General features: G+C 41.1%; 2 protein-coding genes across 2 annotated transcripts; one reads left to right on the top strand and one right to left on the bottom strand.

Annotated features, from left to right (window-relative positions):
• Positions 1-6: 6 nt before the first annotated feature.
• On the top strand, positions 7-5,410 carry terf1 (telomeric repeat binding factor (NIMA-interacting) 1). Its single transcript, XM_005722569.1, has 9 exons — positions 7-51; positions 598-725; positions 1,113-1,199; positions 1,314-1,463; positions 2,851-2,960; positions 3,050-3,073; positions 4,396-4,493; positions 4,610-4,683; positions 4,783-5,410. The coding sequence occupies exons 1-9, from the start codon at positions 33-35 to the stop codon at positions 4,942-4,944; spliced, it is 852 nt and encodes a 283-aa protein (XP_005722626.1). The 5' UTR covers positions 7-32; the 3' UTR covers positions 4,945-5,410.
• Positions 5,411-5,523: 113 nt separating this feature from the next.
• On the bottom strand, positions 5,524-9,772 carry sbspon (somatomedin B and thrombospondin type 1 domain containing). Its single transcript, XM_005722568.1, has 5 exons — positions 9,165-9,772; positions 8,028-8,222; positions 7,807-7,885; positions 7,036-7,212; positions 5,524-5,749 (listed from the first exon to the last, which is right to left on the bottom strand). The coding sequence occupies exons 1-5, from the start codon at positions 9,388-9,390 to the stop codon at positions 5,632-5,634; spliced, it is 795 nt and encodes a 264-aa protein (XP_005722625.1). The 5' UTR covers positions 9,391-9,772; the 3' UTR covers positions 5,524-5,631.
• Between the last annotated feature and the right edge of the window lie 7,068 nt (positions 9,773-16,840).

The following is a 16,840-nucleotide window of genomic DNA, read 5'->3' as shown; positions in this document are numbered from 1 at the left end:
AAGCAAAGATCTGTGACTTCCTGGCAAGAGTCATGCATGGAAAGCTGCTGGGTAAGAAAACACGATGCCACAGTTTTTAAATACACATTAAAAACTATTAAAATGGCCTGCATTTGTATAGCGCTTTTCTAGTCCCTAAGGACCCCAAAGCGCTTCACACTACATTCAGTCATTCACCCATTCACACATTCACACATTCACACACTGGCGATGGCAAGCTACATTAAAAACTATTAAAGATGAGAAAGTGGTTGGAAATCACTGACTAAAAACGTATATACCCACCTGTCTCTTCATCAGTGATGCATTAACTTTCCGTGGCCTAGAATTGTGGTTATTTGTCAGCATGATCTAAATCTCCCGTTACATCCACATCCCATCTTGACAGTGTCTACCTGCATTGAGTTTCTGCCATGTACTTACTACTTACTTACTAGATATTTACGTTAACAAGGAGCTGAGTAGTTGTACCTAATAAAGTGGTCGCTGGGGGTATACTGTTTTACTAAAAAAAAATTAACAGCAGCAGACTCTTTCTGTCCTTCATCCTAGTTGGCTTCCTGTTTCCTTGTCCTGTAAAACACTGTTTTTCTTCAGATGTGCAGTTTGAAGATGATGCCTCTGTGATGCCTCTGATGTCGGCTGCCAGACTCTGGTCAGACCTCAAAAACACTGTGGCAGACGAAAGTTTGTTTAAAAACGTTGCCATCCTTTTGATTGTACAGGTAATAATGTTTTGTTTTGTTTTTCCTACCTCAGTATGGGCCTTTGGGGGATTACTTCACTTGTAATTGAGCTACAAACAATATAGGGAAAGAGTTTGTTTCACCTCATATTCATTTTTCAATTTTGAGAGCACAAAGGAGCGTCATGCTTGAGTAAAAGAAACGGTGATTAACAAAACTAGTTAAAACACGATCCATTGTAGTGCTGGTGGTTTTCCTTTAGCTCTCTTTGAGGGAACTAAACATTTTATTATGTGGGGGGGAAAACACAACACCAGTGCTGAAACTATACAGATGTTTGATTATGAAATGAGCAGGGTTTAAGTCCTGATGTTGGCTGCATGTATTGATTTTGAGTCTAATGTCATACATTTACCCTGTGCCTAGTCTGTTGCTGTCTGCTTGGAGAAGGGTGAAAGGTCTTCTGCCTCCTCTGCCCTCAGGTGGTTTGAGAATAACCTTGAACTTCCACAGGTCTGTATGGCAGTTATTCTCCCTTTCCTTTTCAAAATAAAGGTCAATTTTGGAACGTTTTAATTATTCAGTAACAGATTTTAAGCGATTTTAACAACTAATGTGTTTTAACAGGGTTTGAGAGTTAAGCTTTCGAAAATAGTTGCACAGGCTGAGACTTACCACCCATTCCTCATGAGCTTCAGCTTCAGTCGCCTGCTAGAGACAGTCCAGTCCTACTTGGATGCCTATTTGGAGAAGAATCCTTCTGACTACCTTCTCAAGGTACAGCACCTGCAGAACCTGTGTTTTATGTCACAGCCAGTATCAGAATGAGATTGGAACACAGGTCTGCTCAACTATGTGAAAAATCACACTCACTACTATCATTGTCAATATTGAGATCACAATTCTGAGAATTTTGAGAATAACCTTTAAAACCTACAGGTTCGTGTCTCAGTTATTTAAAGCCCTACTACTTTAAAATCAAGGCCAACATGATGTCCACCCCAACCTTAGTTCACAAGTTGTTTGTCAGGCCTACATACTGAGTTTCTACAAGTCATACAGCACTGTGTTCACAGAGTAAATTAAAATATTTGTTTAAAAAACTAGACTAGATATATTTATATGTATTATGTTTCAGGTTCTGGGCTGAATATTTTATTTCCTAAGTTGTAAGTTTAAAATTCACTTTAAACTCTTAGAAATGTTTTGGGTTTTTTTGCAAAAAGTATTGTCGACTTTTTTTGGATTTCTGCTTTAGGGGGCACCACAGCGGATCATCTCACCCTTTCTTTAGCATCGTCTTTTGTCACACCAACCTTCTGCATATGCTCTTTCACTACATACCTCCATCTCTGCACATGTCGAAACCATCTCAGCCTTGTCTCTCCAAACTTATGTCCAAGCCAAAATGTATAAAAACCCCTTTGCACTCTTAGTGAGATGGAAGGTTTTTTGGGTAAATACACCGATCAGTGGACACTTGTCATCATGGGACTCTGGGGCTGCATAACAGTTACAGTTTGGCCATCATCATAAAATCCACAGACCTGTGCTCGCCCACTTTTTTCTGCTTTTGACACGTGGACTTCAAGCTCTGACTGTTCACTTGCTGCCTGATATATCGCACCTCTGGATTGTTGTGAAGAGATAATCACAGCGCTGGTGGCTTGCTGATGGGTGTACATGAGGTGTCCAAAGTTTCTCGGTAGTTAACAGGCAATGCTTACACAAATTTTTGCAGATATTAATGTCTCCTCCTCTTGTTTTCTCCTTTTGTGCTGAAACTACGCTCTTATCCTCCTGAGTAATGGCGTTCAGACCAACTGAAGGTGCTGATGTGACGTTATCAGTCATAGCTAATTGACAATTTGTCATCAAATTAGTTGGAAGGGCAAACTGCTGCATTCTGTAGAGTCGTCCTCAGGGCCTAACAGACTCGCTTATTCAGGAAAGTTTTATGAATGATTTACGCAAGCCAATGACCTCTTGATGGCTGTACTTGGAAGGGTATGCTAATGACTGCCCTCATTAATTTTGCTTTTCATTACAGCAGTACTTAGACCAGAAAGTTAGTTGTTTTTAGAAGTTTATGAAAGGGTCATATTTGTATGCATAAATTAGCAAAGCTAAATGTCTGTGTTATGTCTACCTCTCCGATCATCAGGCAGCTTCAAAGATGGTGCAGTCCTCACACAAAACTGAAGGTTTGGAGGACGAGGGGCCCCGGGACAGCTCTCTTTCAAAGAAGGCCAGTGATGTCACGGAGGACAGAAAGTAAGTCGTAGTATTTTTGAAAAGCCTCATTTATTTAAACTCTGCTTCTCCTTCATGCTAAATATTCAGCTTTATTTATGTCCTAACAGGAAAGGAAACACCACATGTCACAGGTCAGTAAGAATATGTTTAACACTCACCAGACACATTATTAGGTACACCTCGCTAGTACTGTATTGGAGCCCATTTTGCTTTCCAAACCACCTTGATGCTTCATGGCACAGATTCAACAAGGTGCTCGAAACATTCCTCAGTTATTTTGGTCTATATTGAAATGATAGCATTGCACAGTTGCTGCAGATTTGTCAACTGCACATCCATGGTATGAATCTCCTGTTCCACCACATCCCAAAGCTGCCCTCTTTGATTGAGATCTGGTGACTGTGGAGGCCATTTCAGTACAGTGAACTCATGTTGTGTTCAAGAAACGAGTTTGAGATGGTCTGAGCTTTGTGGCATGGCACACAGCCATCAGAACATGGGTGTACTGTGGCCATAAAGGGATGGACATATGGCAGTATTCAGGCAGCCTGTGGCATTGTAACAATGCTTGCTTGGTACTAATGACTGATTCAGACTTTTGTGGCCAATGCCTTTGCCGGCATTCACACTTGTGCACTACGCGTTACAGTTATGTCCCAATCTTTTATATCCTCTGCCAGCCTAAATGATTCTAGGACGTCTTCTCTTCCTAGGTCCCCTTTTTCCGGTTTCTTTTGGGGTTTTTTGTTTAGTTTTGTTTTCTCCCCAGAGGCTAAAAAAAGTGTCCTTGGTGAAGTTTTTCCACTTCTTTTTACATCCCCTCACATCAGTCCTGATAGTTTAAGGAATCTCCCTCGAGGAATTCAATCTGAGAGTCCATATGTTGACGCAGGGATTGATGTTCTCTCAATGATTCATTCGAAAGAAGCAGGAAATGCACAGGAGGAATCAAGAGGCCACTCAAAGTAGTTGGGGTGTGAGTTTCAGAGGGGTTTCTGATTAGGTACCTGTGACATAGATTTCACATAGAAGCATAAATCCTATTTCGGGGACAGGTGTGCCAAGAAAATATTCCCTACAGCACCAGCCTGAACCGTGTTTTCATATTGTTTGTGCCAAATTCTGACCATCAGGATGTGCAGTGTGCCTTTCTGCTGCTGTCGCGCATCTTCTTTGACGTTTGATGCGCATTCAGAGTTGCTGTCCTGCAGCATATTTTCCCACCAGCTCAAAGCCGTGTTTCCATTCTCCCCTAACATCAACAAGGGATTTTCACCCAGAGAACTGTGGCTCGCTGGACATTTTCTCTTTTGGGACCATTCTCTAGAGATGGTTGTGAAAATCCCAGTAAATCTGCAGTGTCTGAAGTACTGCCACGTCACATTCAGGGTCACTTAAATTACACATGTAGGTTAAGGAAATAATTGTGTCGCACTGTATTACTCTTCCACAGACCAAAACGGAAACTACTCTCAACCATAAATACAGATGTGTGGAAGCCTGATACATGCAAGAAGCGTCATTTTTCTCTACGTCGAATCTCCAGTAATGGTGGGTTTTAATTTTCTTGTGGCTTTGATTGGTTTCTGAATTTTTCTTTTGAAATTTATTTACCAGCACATCATATTTGAGCCTGAATACAAGTAAATTAATTTCAAACCTTACAGCATCAGAGTTATCCCAGATGACAGAAAATTCACCAGACACAAAAAAGGCACAAAAAACAAGAAAACCCCCTCAAGTAAGTAGAACCAATTAATCCACAAATCAGTTTAAGGAGTTATAAATATTCCTTTAAGCATAGAAAGCAGGAGTTTATGTTTTTTCCTTTTTTATCTAGAAATGGACCTCCCAGCTGGACAAGTACCTCAAGGATGGTGTTAAACGTCACGGGCAGGGGAAGTGGTCTCGTATCTTAATGGATTATGACTTTGAAGGACGCACCGGCACCATGCTCAAAGACCGCTGGAGAGTTCTAACGAGGGCACATGAAGTGGGATAAAGACACACAGAGCTTCTCTAATTCGTACAATGTAGCATTTGACCTGTAAATAAAATCACCTGATTTTTCTATTGATTTTTTTTAATGGTTTTAGTTGCATGCTCTGTTATGTTTGCACTGAAACAATTTACCACCAGAGGGTGCTCAAGCACAGAACAGTGATCTGGGTAAGTTGGTCTGCTGTGACTGGGTAAATTTGACGATGTGTAACAATGTGACAATGTGTCAGTAAAACAGTATATTTCACTCATTTAGTCTTTTTTTAGCTGACCAGCTAAAGCTTAACCGTGTCAGTGTATGTGCTTTGCTGCTGCTGTGTGCACCCAGTCATACCACCAGAGAGCAATCACAGGAAACGATGTAAAAGTTTTTAGTTTTTTATATTTAAGGCCACATTTTTTTAGATAAATAAGGTGTAAGACAAGACATTTGTAAAAGAGTACAATAGCATTGTTTTATAACCAAAATAAAAGGAAGTGTTTTTTGTGTGTGTGGGGAAGGTGTGGTGTTGTGTACGTGTGTTTTTCTTTTTTTGTGTGTGTGAATCTGTTCTTTTTAAATATTTTTTACTGTTCTGGACCATATTAAAAGACATATCTGCAAAATTAGGCCTCTTAGTGTTGATAGAGAGACGATGTGTTGAGGCTGCCCACTGATTGGTTTTTAGATGTTCACGTGAAATCCATATCAGATGAAGACAAAACTGTGTTGTGGAGGACAGGCGCACCGCTGAGTTTTCTGGATCTTCTTCCAAGTCCCGCTGCACTGCGGGTTCCCCACCGCCTGCCAGTGGAGCACAGTCTCCCTGCAGCACAGTTAAACCACTGGTTTCATACCACTTTATGCACATGGTTTCACATAGTAATTTCACAAGATCTCAGCACTGCTTAGCTTAAGGCAAGGGCACATTAAGTGTTGAAGCAGAAGGTGGACTAATTTTGTAGCTGTTTTAAGTTTTATGAACTGATTTAGATTTTTATGTGAAATCGTGCAGTTAGGGCTTTGTAGACAGGAACACAATTTCCATAACTTTGGCTCTGTACGGTAGTGCAATAGATTAAAGTGCAATGCAATTTCAATCCAGACTTTCAGCTTTAATTCAGCTCCTTTCAGGGGCTCAAACTGGATAAGTGAGCATAATCATAACCAAAATGTTTACCTTTTAGGATTTTGTTAGTTATGGTTGACAGACTGACTGAAAGCCATGCACATTGATGAGTTTCCTCCTTCCTGATGGTTTTCCAGGCCTTTAGTTTTTTTGCCATTTAGTTTGCTCTTCAGGAATTGAAGTGCATGCTCGAATGGCTTGTGTTCCCTTCTCATTCTGTCTTCCATCTTGCAAGTATTGCTGTATGCTTCAAATAACGAAACATACATATTATGCTTTCATTAGTCCAAACAAATGCTGTTTCACAACTTGTCTGGTATTTTTAGATGTTTAAATTTGTTTTTTCTGCCCCTGGGCAATGTTCACCACTTGGTTAGGTGTTATGAGGGGTGTTCTTTTACCGTGAAACGGATCATCTAATCATCTACAATTATCTAATTATCAATGGAAAATCATGCCTTTTTACTTTGCTTAGCACACCATTGAGTTATTATCTCTTTGTTAAACATTCACCACTTCTAAAGTTCCACCTCTCTCACAGGTTTTTAAATCTCATTGAGATTAAAAATCTCATTTCCAAGAGAGACCTGGCATCATGGCAACACAAGTCACATACAACATAGGTAGAAATCCACTGAAATCTGGAAGTTGTGGGTTCAAACCCACAGTTTTCAAATGCAAATGGTACACTTGGAATTTTTCCAGATGTTTTACGTTCAAAATTGCTCAAAAAATAAGCCGAGAAGCCCACATCTGTCCATGAAGCAGCTTTTCAGTCAGATATTTTGGTCCCTAAAGAAAAAGGGGGCTACATAATAAATAACCACCATTCCTAAATGTTCCTTCAGTTTGTAAAAAAAATAAGAATAAAAGCTGAGAGTCTGCCCTTTTAGACCACATTCAGCTGTAAATTAAATGCCAAACAGTTTAAATATATCTGGACTGGAGGAAAAACACATGTAAAATGGCCGATAACTGCATACTTGTCTGATTCCTGACCGTCTCCCTGGCAGCTGCTGGTATTGTTTCGCATGGCAGGAGGTTCACATGCCACACACACGTTAAAGCCCTCTGTTATGTAGCGCATCCACAGTGTGTGGGGCCGGTTCTCCACAGTGCAGTGGGGCGTCCGTGACTCTAGCTTGAATTCCACACAAAACCTAAAGGGCGACAGGATTAGAGTAATGAAGGTGAACAAATAAATCCTGGAATACTGAGACAGTAGAATTCAAACAAAATAAACCCTTAACGCACAGGAGAGCGACATCGAGGCATCATCACTTGGTTAGGCGATATTGGGAATTACTGATCAGTAAAAAAGAAAAACCCACTTTATCCCCAGTAGCAGGGACACAGCTCTAATGAAAGGAATAACAATAATTAAGCATATAGATGCTTTGAACTGCTCGCAATACCGCACCTACTGTCATCCCAACCTTTTGTGTATGCGCTTTTCATGTGACAGCCTTGAGTATTTAATTTCAAAGGATTGTTGGCAGTCTTTCAGCATCGCTATGTTTAATGGTCTGTAGACAGAAGGCCAGGTGGGCAAACACCTACAGGTAGCTCGTTGGTTGGAAAACGTTGAGCTGTTATCTCCTTTCAATTTCATTTGTGATACAAAGCACAAAAAAATAGGTTTTTCCCCTGAAAGCATTCATGAACCTTTCAACTCTTGAATTTAAAGATTCTTGAGGTCTGTGCAGTTTCAGAGAGCATCTGCAGGCTTTATAGTACCATGATATGAAACCTACCCAGGGTTTAGGGGGTTTCCGTAGCTGTCGTGCTTGGGCCTTCCCTTGGCAAACGCCATGCTGGTGATGAATGCAGGACCTGATAAGAGAAACCAGATCATCTATGAATTACAAAACAGGCTCAAATGCAAGAAAATATGCATGCAACTTCACACACACACACACACACACACAAAAATGCAGATACAGTAAAACCAGAGAGTGTTCATCTGGTTGTATACCTGAATTGAAGCCACAGTGTCTACCCAGGTGGTCTCTGTATTCCCTGCAGCCAGCTCGTTGCTCAAGGCCGGGGCAGGGCTGGCCACTGTTGTGGGGCTGCTGTTCTATGTGACGAACACGGATTCGCACCGAAGGCTGGCAGGGTTTGGCACAGCCGCTCCAAAAGCTCCAGTCGCTCACAACACAGTCCTGAGCTGGATGTTGGCACCAGTATCAAGAGAGAAACGTTATTAGAGGAAATCCTCTGTTGCAGCGAACAATTAAACTGCATTTAAACCAAAGACTCACTCCCTAAGATCTTAGCTTTTGTGCCAGGATTACAATTCCCATCGACAGTAAGATATACCATTGTTCTTTAAGGGATGAATAATTATAATATTCCGGTGGAAGAGTGGAATGTGACTCAATATCCAGGAAATAACTTTGGATTAATGAAGCATCGATTGTGACTTGTGGAATTAGTGCTTCCTGCTCTGCTACAAGTATTCTGACAGTGCGCCAAGTGCGCCGCTCAATCAGTGACTGAGTCCTGTGATTTATTTTCTTTGTGCCTGCTCTATGATTCCACTTTGATGCATTAAACATTCGGATTTAGTCACTACTGGCCCATAACACATATTAAATGTGCCTAGCTTGTTTGACTGTAGCTGTTATCGCTACAACTGATTGACAGAACCACATTCTTAAAATATTTGTACTAATTCCATTATGTGGGCCAGCCAGCCCACTGAAATGAGGTTAGGCTCAGAGCTAGTGGGGTTATTTGGTGTGCTGATTATTTTTTTGTAATGCGGCAGGTGAGACACATGCAAGAAACACAAAATCAGAGATTATGTGGGGTTTGCGCCATGTTAGAAGCTGAAGAAAACAACAAAAGACAAGGAAGAGTTGGAAAGGACTGAAGTTAAATGCACACAATTTGACATGTATGGGAAAATGTGGAATGCATCCACCCATGCCACTTCACTCATTAGAGGTATGTTGTGTGATAAGCAGCCCACTAATGACCAGATAGTGGGGATAATTTGTCTTGTTTTATCTTCTGGACAACAGATTTAGAAGATAGCAAGAGGTCGGGTATCATAAAGTTAAGGTGCGCACCAAAAAATAAACAGTTCCATCCATTCATCACTCACCTGGACACTCTGTGAAGTAGTCAAAGCAGCAGTCTTTAGTTCTGACGCAGCCTTCATCACAGTAGCATGTGCCGTGCACACGGTCCATCCTCCAGTCAGTGGTCAAACAGTTTGTGTCTCTGCCTCTGCAGCACTTCCCTGAACAACCTCCACTCACCAGGTGGTTCTCACCTAGAGCAAAAACTACCAGCAACCAGCAGGCAAACTGAACAGAGAATCCCATCATGATGGAGTGAGGCCAGAAGTCAACCTCTGAAGTAAGATGCCAGCCTCTTGGTTTCCCCCCAGACTGTGCTCACACACGTCTCTACCTGTGTTTACTCCTGCTCTGGTTCTGCTTCTTTCATGCTCGTGACCGTGAGAGGGAGAGGTTGGAATACCAGCCCAGCCCAACCCAGCCAGGACTGAGCTCTGCCACAGGAGCCCTTGTGACCTGGAATTCCTGTGTCCGTCTCCTGTGTCCAGCCCTTCAGTTTCCCTCCAGAAACAGGTCTGCAATGCAACCTACAGTACAAAACACCCAATTCCAGCACTGGCTTTCGTGTTGTGTGTGCCTGCCTTTCCTCAAAGCTGGTGTCTCTCTCCCTGTTCCCAGCTGAGCACCTCCCTCCAGTCGATCACACTCGGGAGGAGACGATGAGGACAAGGGAGGGGTGAGCTGGTGATGCATGCTTTACCATCCCGCCTCTGTTCTTTCTTTTTTGCCTCTTTCTTACCTGCCTTATTCTTGTTTACCTTTTTTCTGACCCTCTTTCTTCAGAATACCTGTGACCTTCTGCCACCCCAGGTTTCCGAGTCCCAAAAGAAAGGGAGGAATGTGAGAATTTGGCAGGTCTCCAATCAATTGTTCTACTGTATAACACCGTCCCCTTCTCACCTCTCTCCCTTTTTCTCTTTCCCTTTCAAGTTCCTGTAATCCAGCAGAAATCCAAACCGTTCGGGTATGATTTTGTCTGTGCTTGTTTTGCTTGTGAGGTTTACGTAGACTAAAGATTAGCTTCACTGGGTCAGAGGCTGTCAAAAAAAAATCTACATATCAGCTTCCCCTGAGCTCAGCCATAAATAAGGTAATTGTTTTATGCGTGCAGTTGTTTCCTGCAATTCTGAACATGTGTGCTATTTGTTTTAAACAAAAACAAAGGACTTTTAATGCACTACTCAATTCCTAAATGCTGGAAGCTAATTCCTTCTTGACTTTGTTTCCAGTTTTATGCTTATCTAAAATAACCATCTACTGGTTGTTGGTCATATTATGAAGGCAAAGAAGAAAGTGGTATCAGTCTTATCAAGGAAACAAAGAATCATATTTCCCAAAATATCTCCTTTTACCAATCACTGATAACCTGTTATATACTGTTATAAACTGCATACAACATGGAAACCCATTTAAATACAATGCTAAGAAAACATTATCTGCCCCCTTCCTGATTTCTTATTTTTTTCCGTATTTGTAACACTTAAATGTTTCTGTTCATCACACTAATTATAATATACAGTAAATAAAAAAAAATAACCTGAGTAAATACAAAATTCAGTTTTTAACTGATTATTTTATTTATTAATAAGGAAAACAACCTATCCAAACCTACTTGGGCATGTATGACAAAGTAGTTGCACCTCTTCTAAATCATAAATGAATTGTCATTAACCACATATTTTGATTTACAAAGACTTTTCTAAGGATTTGGGGCTCCAGCAAACCACAGTGAGAAAATGTAGAACAGTGGTGAACCTTCACATGAGCCTACCAAAATCACTCCAAGAACACATCCATGATTCATCCAGGAGCTCCCAAAAGAACCCAGAACAACATGAAAAGAACTTCCCTCACTTGCCTCAGTCAAGGTCAGAGTTCACGATTCAACAATAATAAAGAGATAAAATCTCCTCCATGGGAGAGTTCCCAGTAGGAAACCACGGCTGATCAAAAAGGATAAAAAAGACTCATCTCACATTTGCCAAAAAACATCTTGAAGATCCCCAAGACTTCTGAGAAAATATTCTGTGGTATGACGAGACATTTCGAGCCTTTTATAAAAAGAATATATGATGGTCTCGGGCTGCTCTGCTTTTTCAAAGTCTGGAGGACTTGTTATAATAGATGGAACCATGAATTCTGCTCTTTACCAGATGATCATGAAGGAGAAATCAGTTCATGCCCTAAAGCTCAAGAGCTCTCAGCTTAAGCAGCAGGACAATGATCCAAAACACACCTGCAGGTCCATCTCTGAATGGCCCAACAAAACAAAAAGAGGGTTTGCAGTGGCCTAGTCAAAGTCCAGCCACAATTCAAGTTGAAGTGCTTTGGTATGACCTCAAACAACCCCCAAATGTAGATAAATTAAAACGATTCTGCAAAGACAAGTGGGTCAAAAATTCCTCCACAGTGATGCAAAAGACTCGCTGCTAGTTATCGCAAACGCTTGATTGCAGTTCATGCTGCCAAAGGTGGCACAAACAGTTATTAGGTTTAGGAGGCAAATACTTTTTCACAGTGCTGTACGTTGCACAGGAGTTTGCATTATTTACAAACCACAGTGTAGTGTTAATATAATGCGCAATTCATAATTCTTCAGTAAAAACTGAAACTCCTCAATGTGAAATGAAAGACTATCAACTTTATAATGCAGGACAAGCCCAGTCGTGCCCTCTTTAATGGCATGATGGAGGGCTACACAATATATGGCAAGGATTTCTAATGCTGCTGCTGATTGATGATGACAAATTGGAGAGGGCAGACAAAAACCATTTTTTACTTATATGCTCCAGGGGGCCTGACTGTTACTGTTGCTGAAGAAGCTCAGCCTCTTCCACATTATTACAGCCAACAAATGGGGCCTCTGCAGGGAGCATCAGCAGGAAATGAGGCCTCCTCACGCCTCCTGCTATTGAAGAGGTAGACACTAGTAATAACTGGATACTTCGCTGTCTTGAAAAATAATCTTTCACAAGGGGGTCTGGCTGGGTCCTTTGATTATTCTTCATGCTATGGAGCAGGTAGGTCAAGCGACAGTAATAGCCTTCATCTCCACCACAATCATCAGCAGAGGCATCGCTAAGAAGCAAGTGTCTGAATCAGTTAAAGTTAAAGTTAAGTTAAAGTACGTTAAAGTTAAATCTACAAATATTAAACACAATAAATAATCCCAGCTGTGAAGTCTCTTACTTTTTACCCGTTTTAACCAACTATAGTGCTGATTTGATCTGTCCGCTGATGCAAGACGTTCAGCAGCATCAGCCTCAGCATGAAGGAAGCGCACATCAAAGCATGTGTGTTTTCCATGTGACAGGCTCCCAGCCATGGACCTCCTGCCCTTACTGCTCATTTGTCGGAGACAATCAGCCTTACAGCAACACACCCAGTCATCTTAGTGTACATCGGTTAATGTTTCACAAGACGGGGAACAGTAATAGAGCATATTTATGATCTCCAAACAGTGTCGCAAGTTGCTGCGTCATCCATCCCCTTCATTTGGGGCAGGAGCAGAGATAGAAGGAGATACAAAGAAAGATCGATTTAGTAATAAATGAAAGTCTGCTGTCCTCCCCTTCTTGCAGTGGGAAGGTAGAAGGGTCAGCCCTAGCTTCATCTCAGCTATATGGGGAATGTAAACTGGCTCTCCTCAAGGGAAGACTTGACCTGGGCTGCCATAGTTTCAAAAAGTTTCTTGACATCAAAAGCTCTGGTTGACAAATACTAGAATTTACCTTTACAAGATGGCATGTGTTGTAAAGATGATGTCATCCATGACTAAGAAAACGCTTTCTCTGTGCTGCACAGAAACTTTATTTTTAAGCCTTTCTATTGAAAAAACAAAAAAGCAACATCAAAGCGAAAACACACCCAAATGTTTGTTCTTAGAGAATATTTGATTAGAGCTGGTCGAAGTAATTAGTTCGAGTTTCTTTCTTCCTGATGAGTACAGTCAGTTGCTCCCACATGAATGGAAGCCTTTGTCTATTATCTTCTCAATTTATAGCACATTCTTTCACGTCTACATTTGTACATTTGGGTGGTTTTCCAAGTGCGGGAGTGTTTTGCACCGTCTGTTCTTATTATCTGTTCTTATGTAACTGAGTTTCAGTAGTTTCCTTCATTGTAACTTGAGTTCATCCATGCACGGGCATTTTATCCTATTTCTTGTGGATTACGTATGCATCTATGCCACACAGTGGCATGAGTTATTATTTAATGAGTTGAGAAGTTTGGTGTTTGACTTAGTGCGAGTCACCAAATCACACTTTTAAAAGTTCTTAAAAGGGCGTATTCACAGTGCAAACACTCAGTGAGCCTTGCTCTTCATGTCGCACTTACAACAGCGTCTATTATGGCAAGACGTTTTGTACGTCCTTCTAATGATACTCCATTCATTACAGGTCATTACTGCTGGATAGTTTACGGATCCAGCGGTAGGCCCCGGAGAGGACTGATGACACTCTAGCAATGGCTCTACAAGCTGGCTGGCCTTGGAGAGCTGCCAATGTAATGACATCAGAGAATGTGATATTGATGAAAGTTTTTCTCCTGCCTGATCCTGACATCGTCACTGATAATTGTCCCCTCATGAGTCACCTCACCTGGCATATGGATCCATATGTATGTAAATCAATGCGGACATTAGCAGCAGCCGGCAGATGAGTCAAGATGTGTGGGTGGGGAGTGAAACCGAACCCTGCCCCTGAGAGAGATGACGCTTCGAGTAATGATAATGGCTAGGTGGCAGGGTGGAGCTATCGGGGGTAGATTTCATAAATCACATCGTTAAATGTCACACAGCAGTGGAGAGGTTAGGGCCTCGGGCTAGTGCGCATGCATGCGTGCGTTTCTCTGTCAAGGGCAAAGTGTGTAAATATATATATCTTTACCAAACCTCAAATTTCACTGATGCCTGTGAATAACAGATCACTCTGGTAGGATAGATTGATGACATGAAAATAAATAAATGTCACCTGACCTGTGTGCAAACATTTTGAAATGATAAAATTACGATTGTGGTTGTTTTGGTTTTTTATACGATGTTCTGAAAAAGACAAAAAAAAAAGATTTGACCTCTTTTTTATCACTGTATAACTGTCTTTTAGGATCCTTAAACATAATTTTTAGACCACTGACAAACTACAGACTACCAGACATGTTTCCTTTTTTATGCTAATCCAGACACACGGGGTACAGAGTATACAAACGAAGTGATAATTGTTGTGCACGGCAAACTGCATATGATCAACACTTTCAATATAGAAAAGCGCTGTGCTTGTCCACAGACTCGAGCTGGCTCTTTTCATCTCATACCTAATAGCGATGTTAGCACAGGGTTTCTTCCTCTCTGTCAGAAAAGCCTAAATTGCTCAAACTAAAGGACTCTGTTCAGCATGAAGAGTGGCCTTGGAGCCTATCTTTGGTGCCTGTCTATCTCGGTGGCCTCAAAGTCTTTTCCTGGCATCTGTCTATGTTATACCGAGCCGAGACTGCAGCATCGTGAAGGACAAAAAGCTGAGTTGTAAGCAAAAATTAAAAATGCACCACATCTGAATGAATAAAAGGAACGAGCACGAGTTTTTCTCTAGTATAAAAATGCACATAGTTTAAGGACAAAACCAGAAGTGGGAAGATAAAATGATCAGCAAGAACACGTGTTATCAAGTCAGCCACAGTGAATAATAATAAAAACTTACATCTGAGTCTCCTGAACTGTTTCGAGGAAACCTTGTCTCATGAAAATTTATATAGCAGCACAGCATATTTGGGAGATTTTTGATCTGAGGTGTTGGCACACAGGCTACATTCTCTGATCCTTGCTGATAGAGTCACAATGTCAAGTCAGGTGAAACAGTAACACAACCTGCCTTTTTTTTCAGCTCATAAAACGTGTTTCTGATGCTTTCATGCCTTTTGTGAGATAAAATGAATTGGCGTTTTCGTCATTATCGGATCCTTGACTTAAGACACAGTTGAACTTTTAATTCAGCACTGTCACATTTGTTCAAGGTTCCCGTGGAACTACAGTGAAACGATAAACCACTTGTGGGCAGGCCCCAGAACAGCTCCTATTAAAGACCTCATTGTTGACTGTTTGTTCCAGGTCATTTTGTTTCACTACACTTGAAAGGGACGCTAAAAACCCTGCAAGAAGAGGGAGCCCCGGCCTCCATTTGGGCATTCATGCACCCCCTTCCCTTGGTATGAATAAGGGGATGGCTCTGTGTTTCTAGGTCACTGTGTGCCCCTGAAATGCACACCTCACAATCCCGGCGGAGGGAGGGACGCAAACAGAGCCTGACGTTTGACAACATCTCAGTGCTATTTAATAGGGAGCTTAGGCACACACTCCCTGAAATTAAACACAGTTGACAGTTGAGTTTCAGAGCGCGCATACTGACTGATATCCTTGATGATGGCTTCTTCTCCTCTCCCTTGCTGCTTTGTTTAATCCAGCAGAAATGCCAAAAAGAGAAAAAACAATAACTAAAACAAAAACTCTCTTAAATGTATATCAGACTACGTAGAAGCCTTCATCTGTCACTTTCAGCACTAAATGATCTCAGCGACAGAACTTCATCTCAGCTGTTTCCCCTGCGTCTTTCTGATTGGCACAGGGTGACGCAGAGGAGAGCTGTAGCAGCGTGATAACACGCATCAGCAATTAGTGGAAAAACGACTTCAGCCATTAATTCTTTCTTTTCTTGTTCCGTCTTTATTTACACACAGAGCCAAGTAAATTTAATCTTATTAAATTTTAAAGGGTTGTAAAGAAACTTTAAAATGACTTCAGATGTGATATTTTCACAACCTTTACTTCCACCAAAGGGACAAAACTTATAAATAGTTCAAGTAATGAATTAATGGTTCAAATGTGTAGCCAAATACTGCACAATTATCCAGTATAGATGGCTGTAGAAAGTAGAATAAGGACCAGTTCTTTTTATATCTATTCAAAAAAGACTCATATTTCTGCACACGTCCAGATTTCTCTCTACACAAAAATAGACAGTTGCATGGCTGCTGTCAAATACAATGAACAAGAGTATTCAGCAGCAAAATGCTGCGTTGTGTGGGACAGCACCACATTCTCGGATCTGGGGGCACAGTTTTGTGTCTGTTTCGTAAATATGGAATGCATATTTTGCTAATTGTAGTGGTCTATATGTAGTGTTTGCACCAAAAAGTGGTGTGACGGTCCACATATGTGGTGAAAAAAAAGCTATACACATGAAGGAAGGTCCTCAAAATAACAAAAATAAATTTATTTAATTTCAGGAAGACAGTTAACAAGGCACAATAATGGCTTTGCTAAACTATTTACTATATATGTCAATATTTCACTTACTTAACAAAGCTTAGATATGCTGTATGTCTGAAATACTGTGGTAACGATGAGGCCAGAGATGGACACCGTATGAAATATGATACAGATGATACAGAAAGAAATATGGCCGCATTATACAAGAGCCATTAGAAAGCTAAATTAAATATCCTGCATGCAGGTGCTGGGTGGAAAACTGCTGACAGCTGTGCGTCAGACTGGAAAATGTTTACCTAATATTCATCACCGGCATTTATTGTTGCAGCAAGTCCGTACTACACGTAATTAAGAATCCCAGAATGTAACCACCAGCCATACCAAGCAGCAAACTAATATCACAGAGGACAAACAAGCAGTCAGAACGAGCCACTGAAA

Source organism: Pundamilia nyererei, unplaced genomic scaffold, assembly GCF_000239375.1.
Source record: "Pundamilia nyererei isolate P.nyererei 1_Seehausen unplaced genomic scaffold, PunNye1.0 scaffold00007, whole genome shotgun sequence".
In the NCBI taxonomy this organism is placed as follows: domain Eukaryota; kingdom Metazoa; phylum Chordata; class Actinopteri; order Cichliformes; family Cichlidae; genus Pundamilia; species Pundamilia nyererei.
The sequence above is the reverse complement of the archived record's forward strand: the minus strand, read 5'-3'. Positions and strand labels throughout refer to the sequence as shown.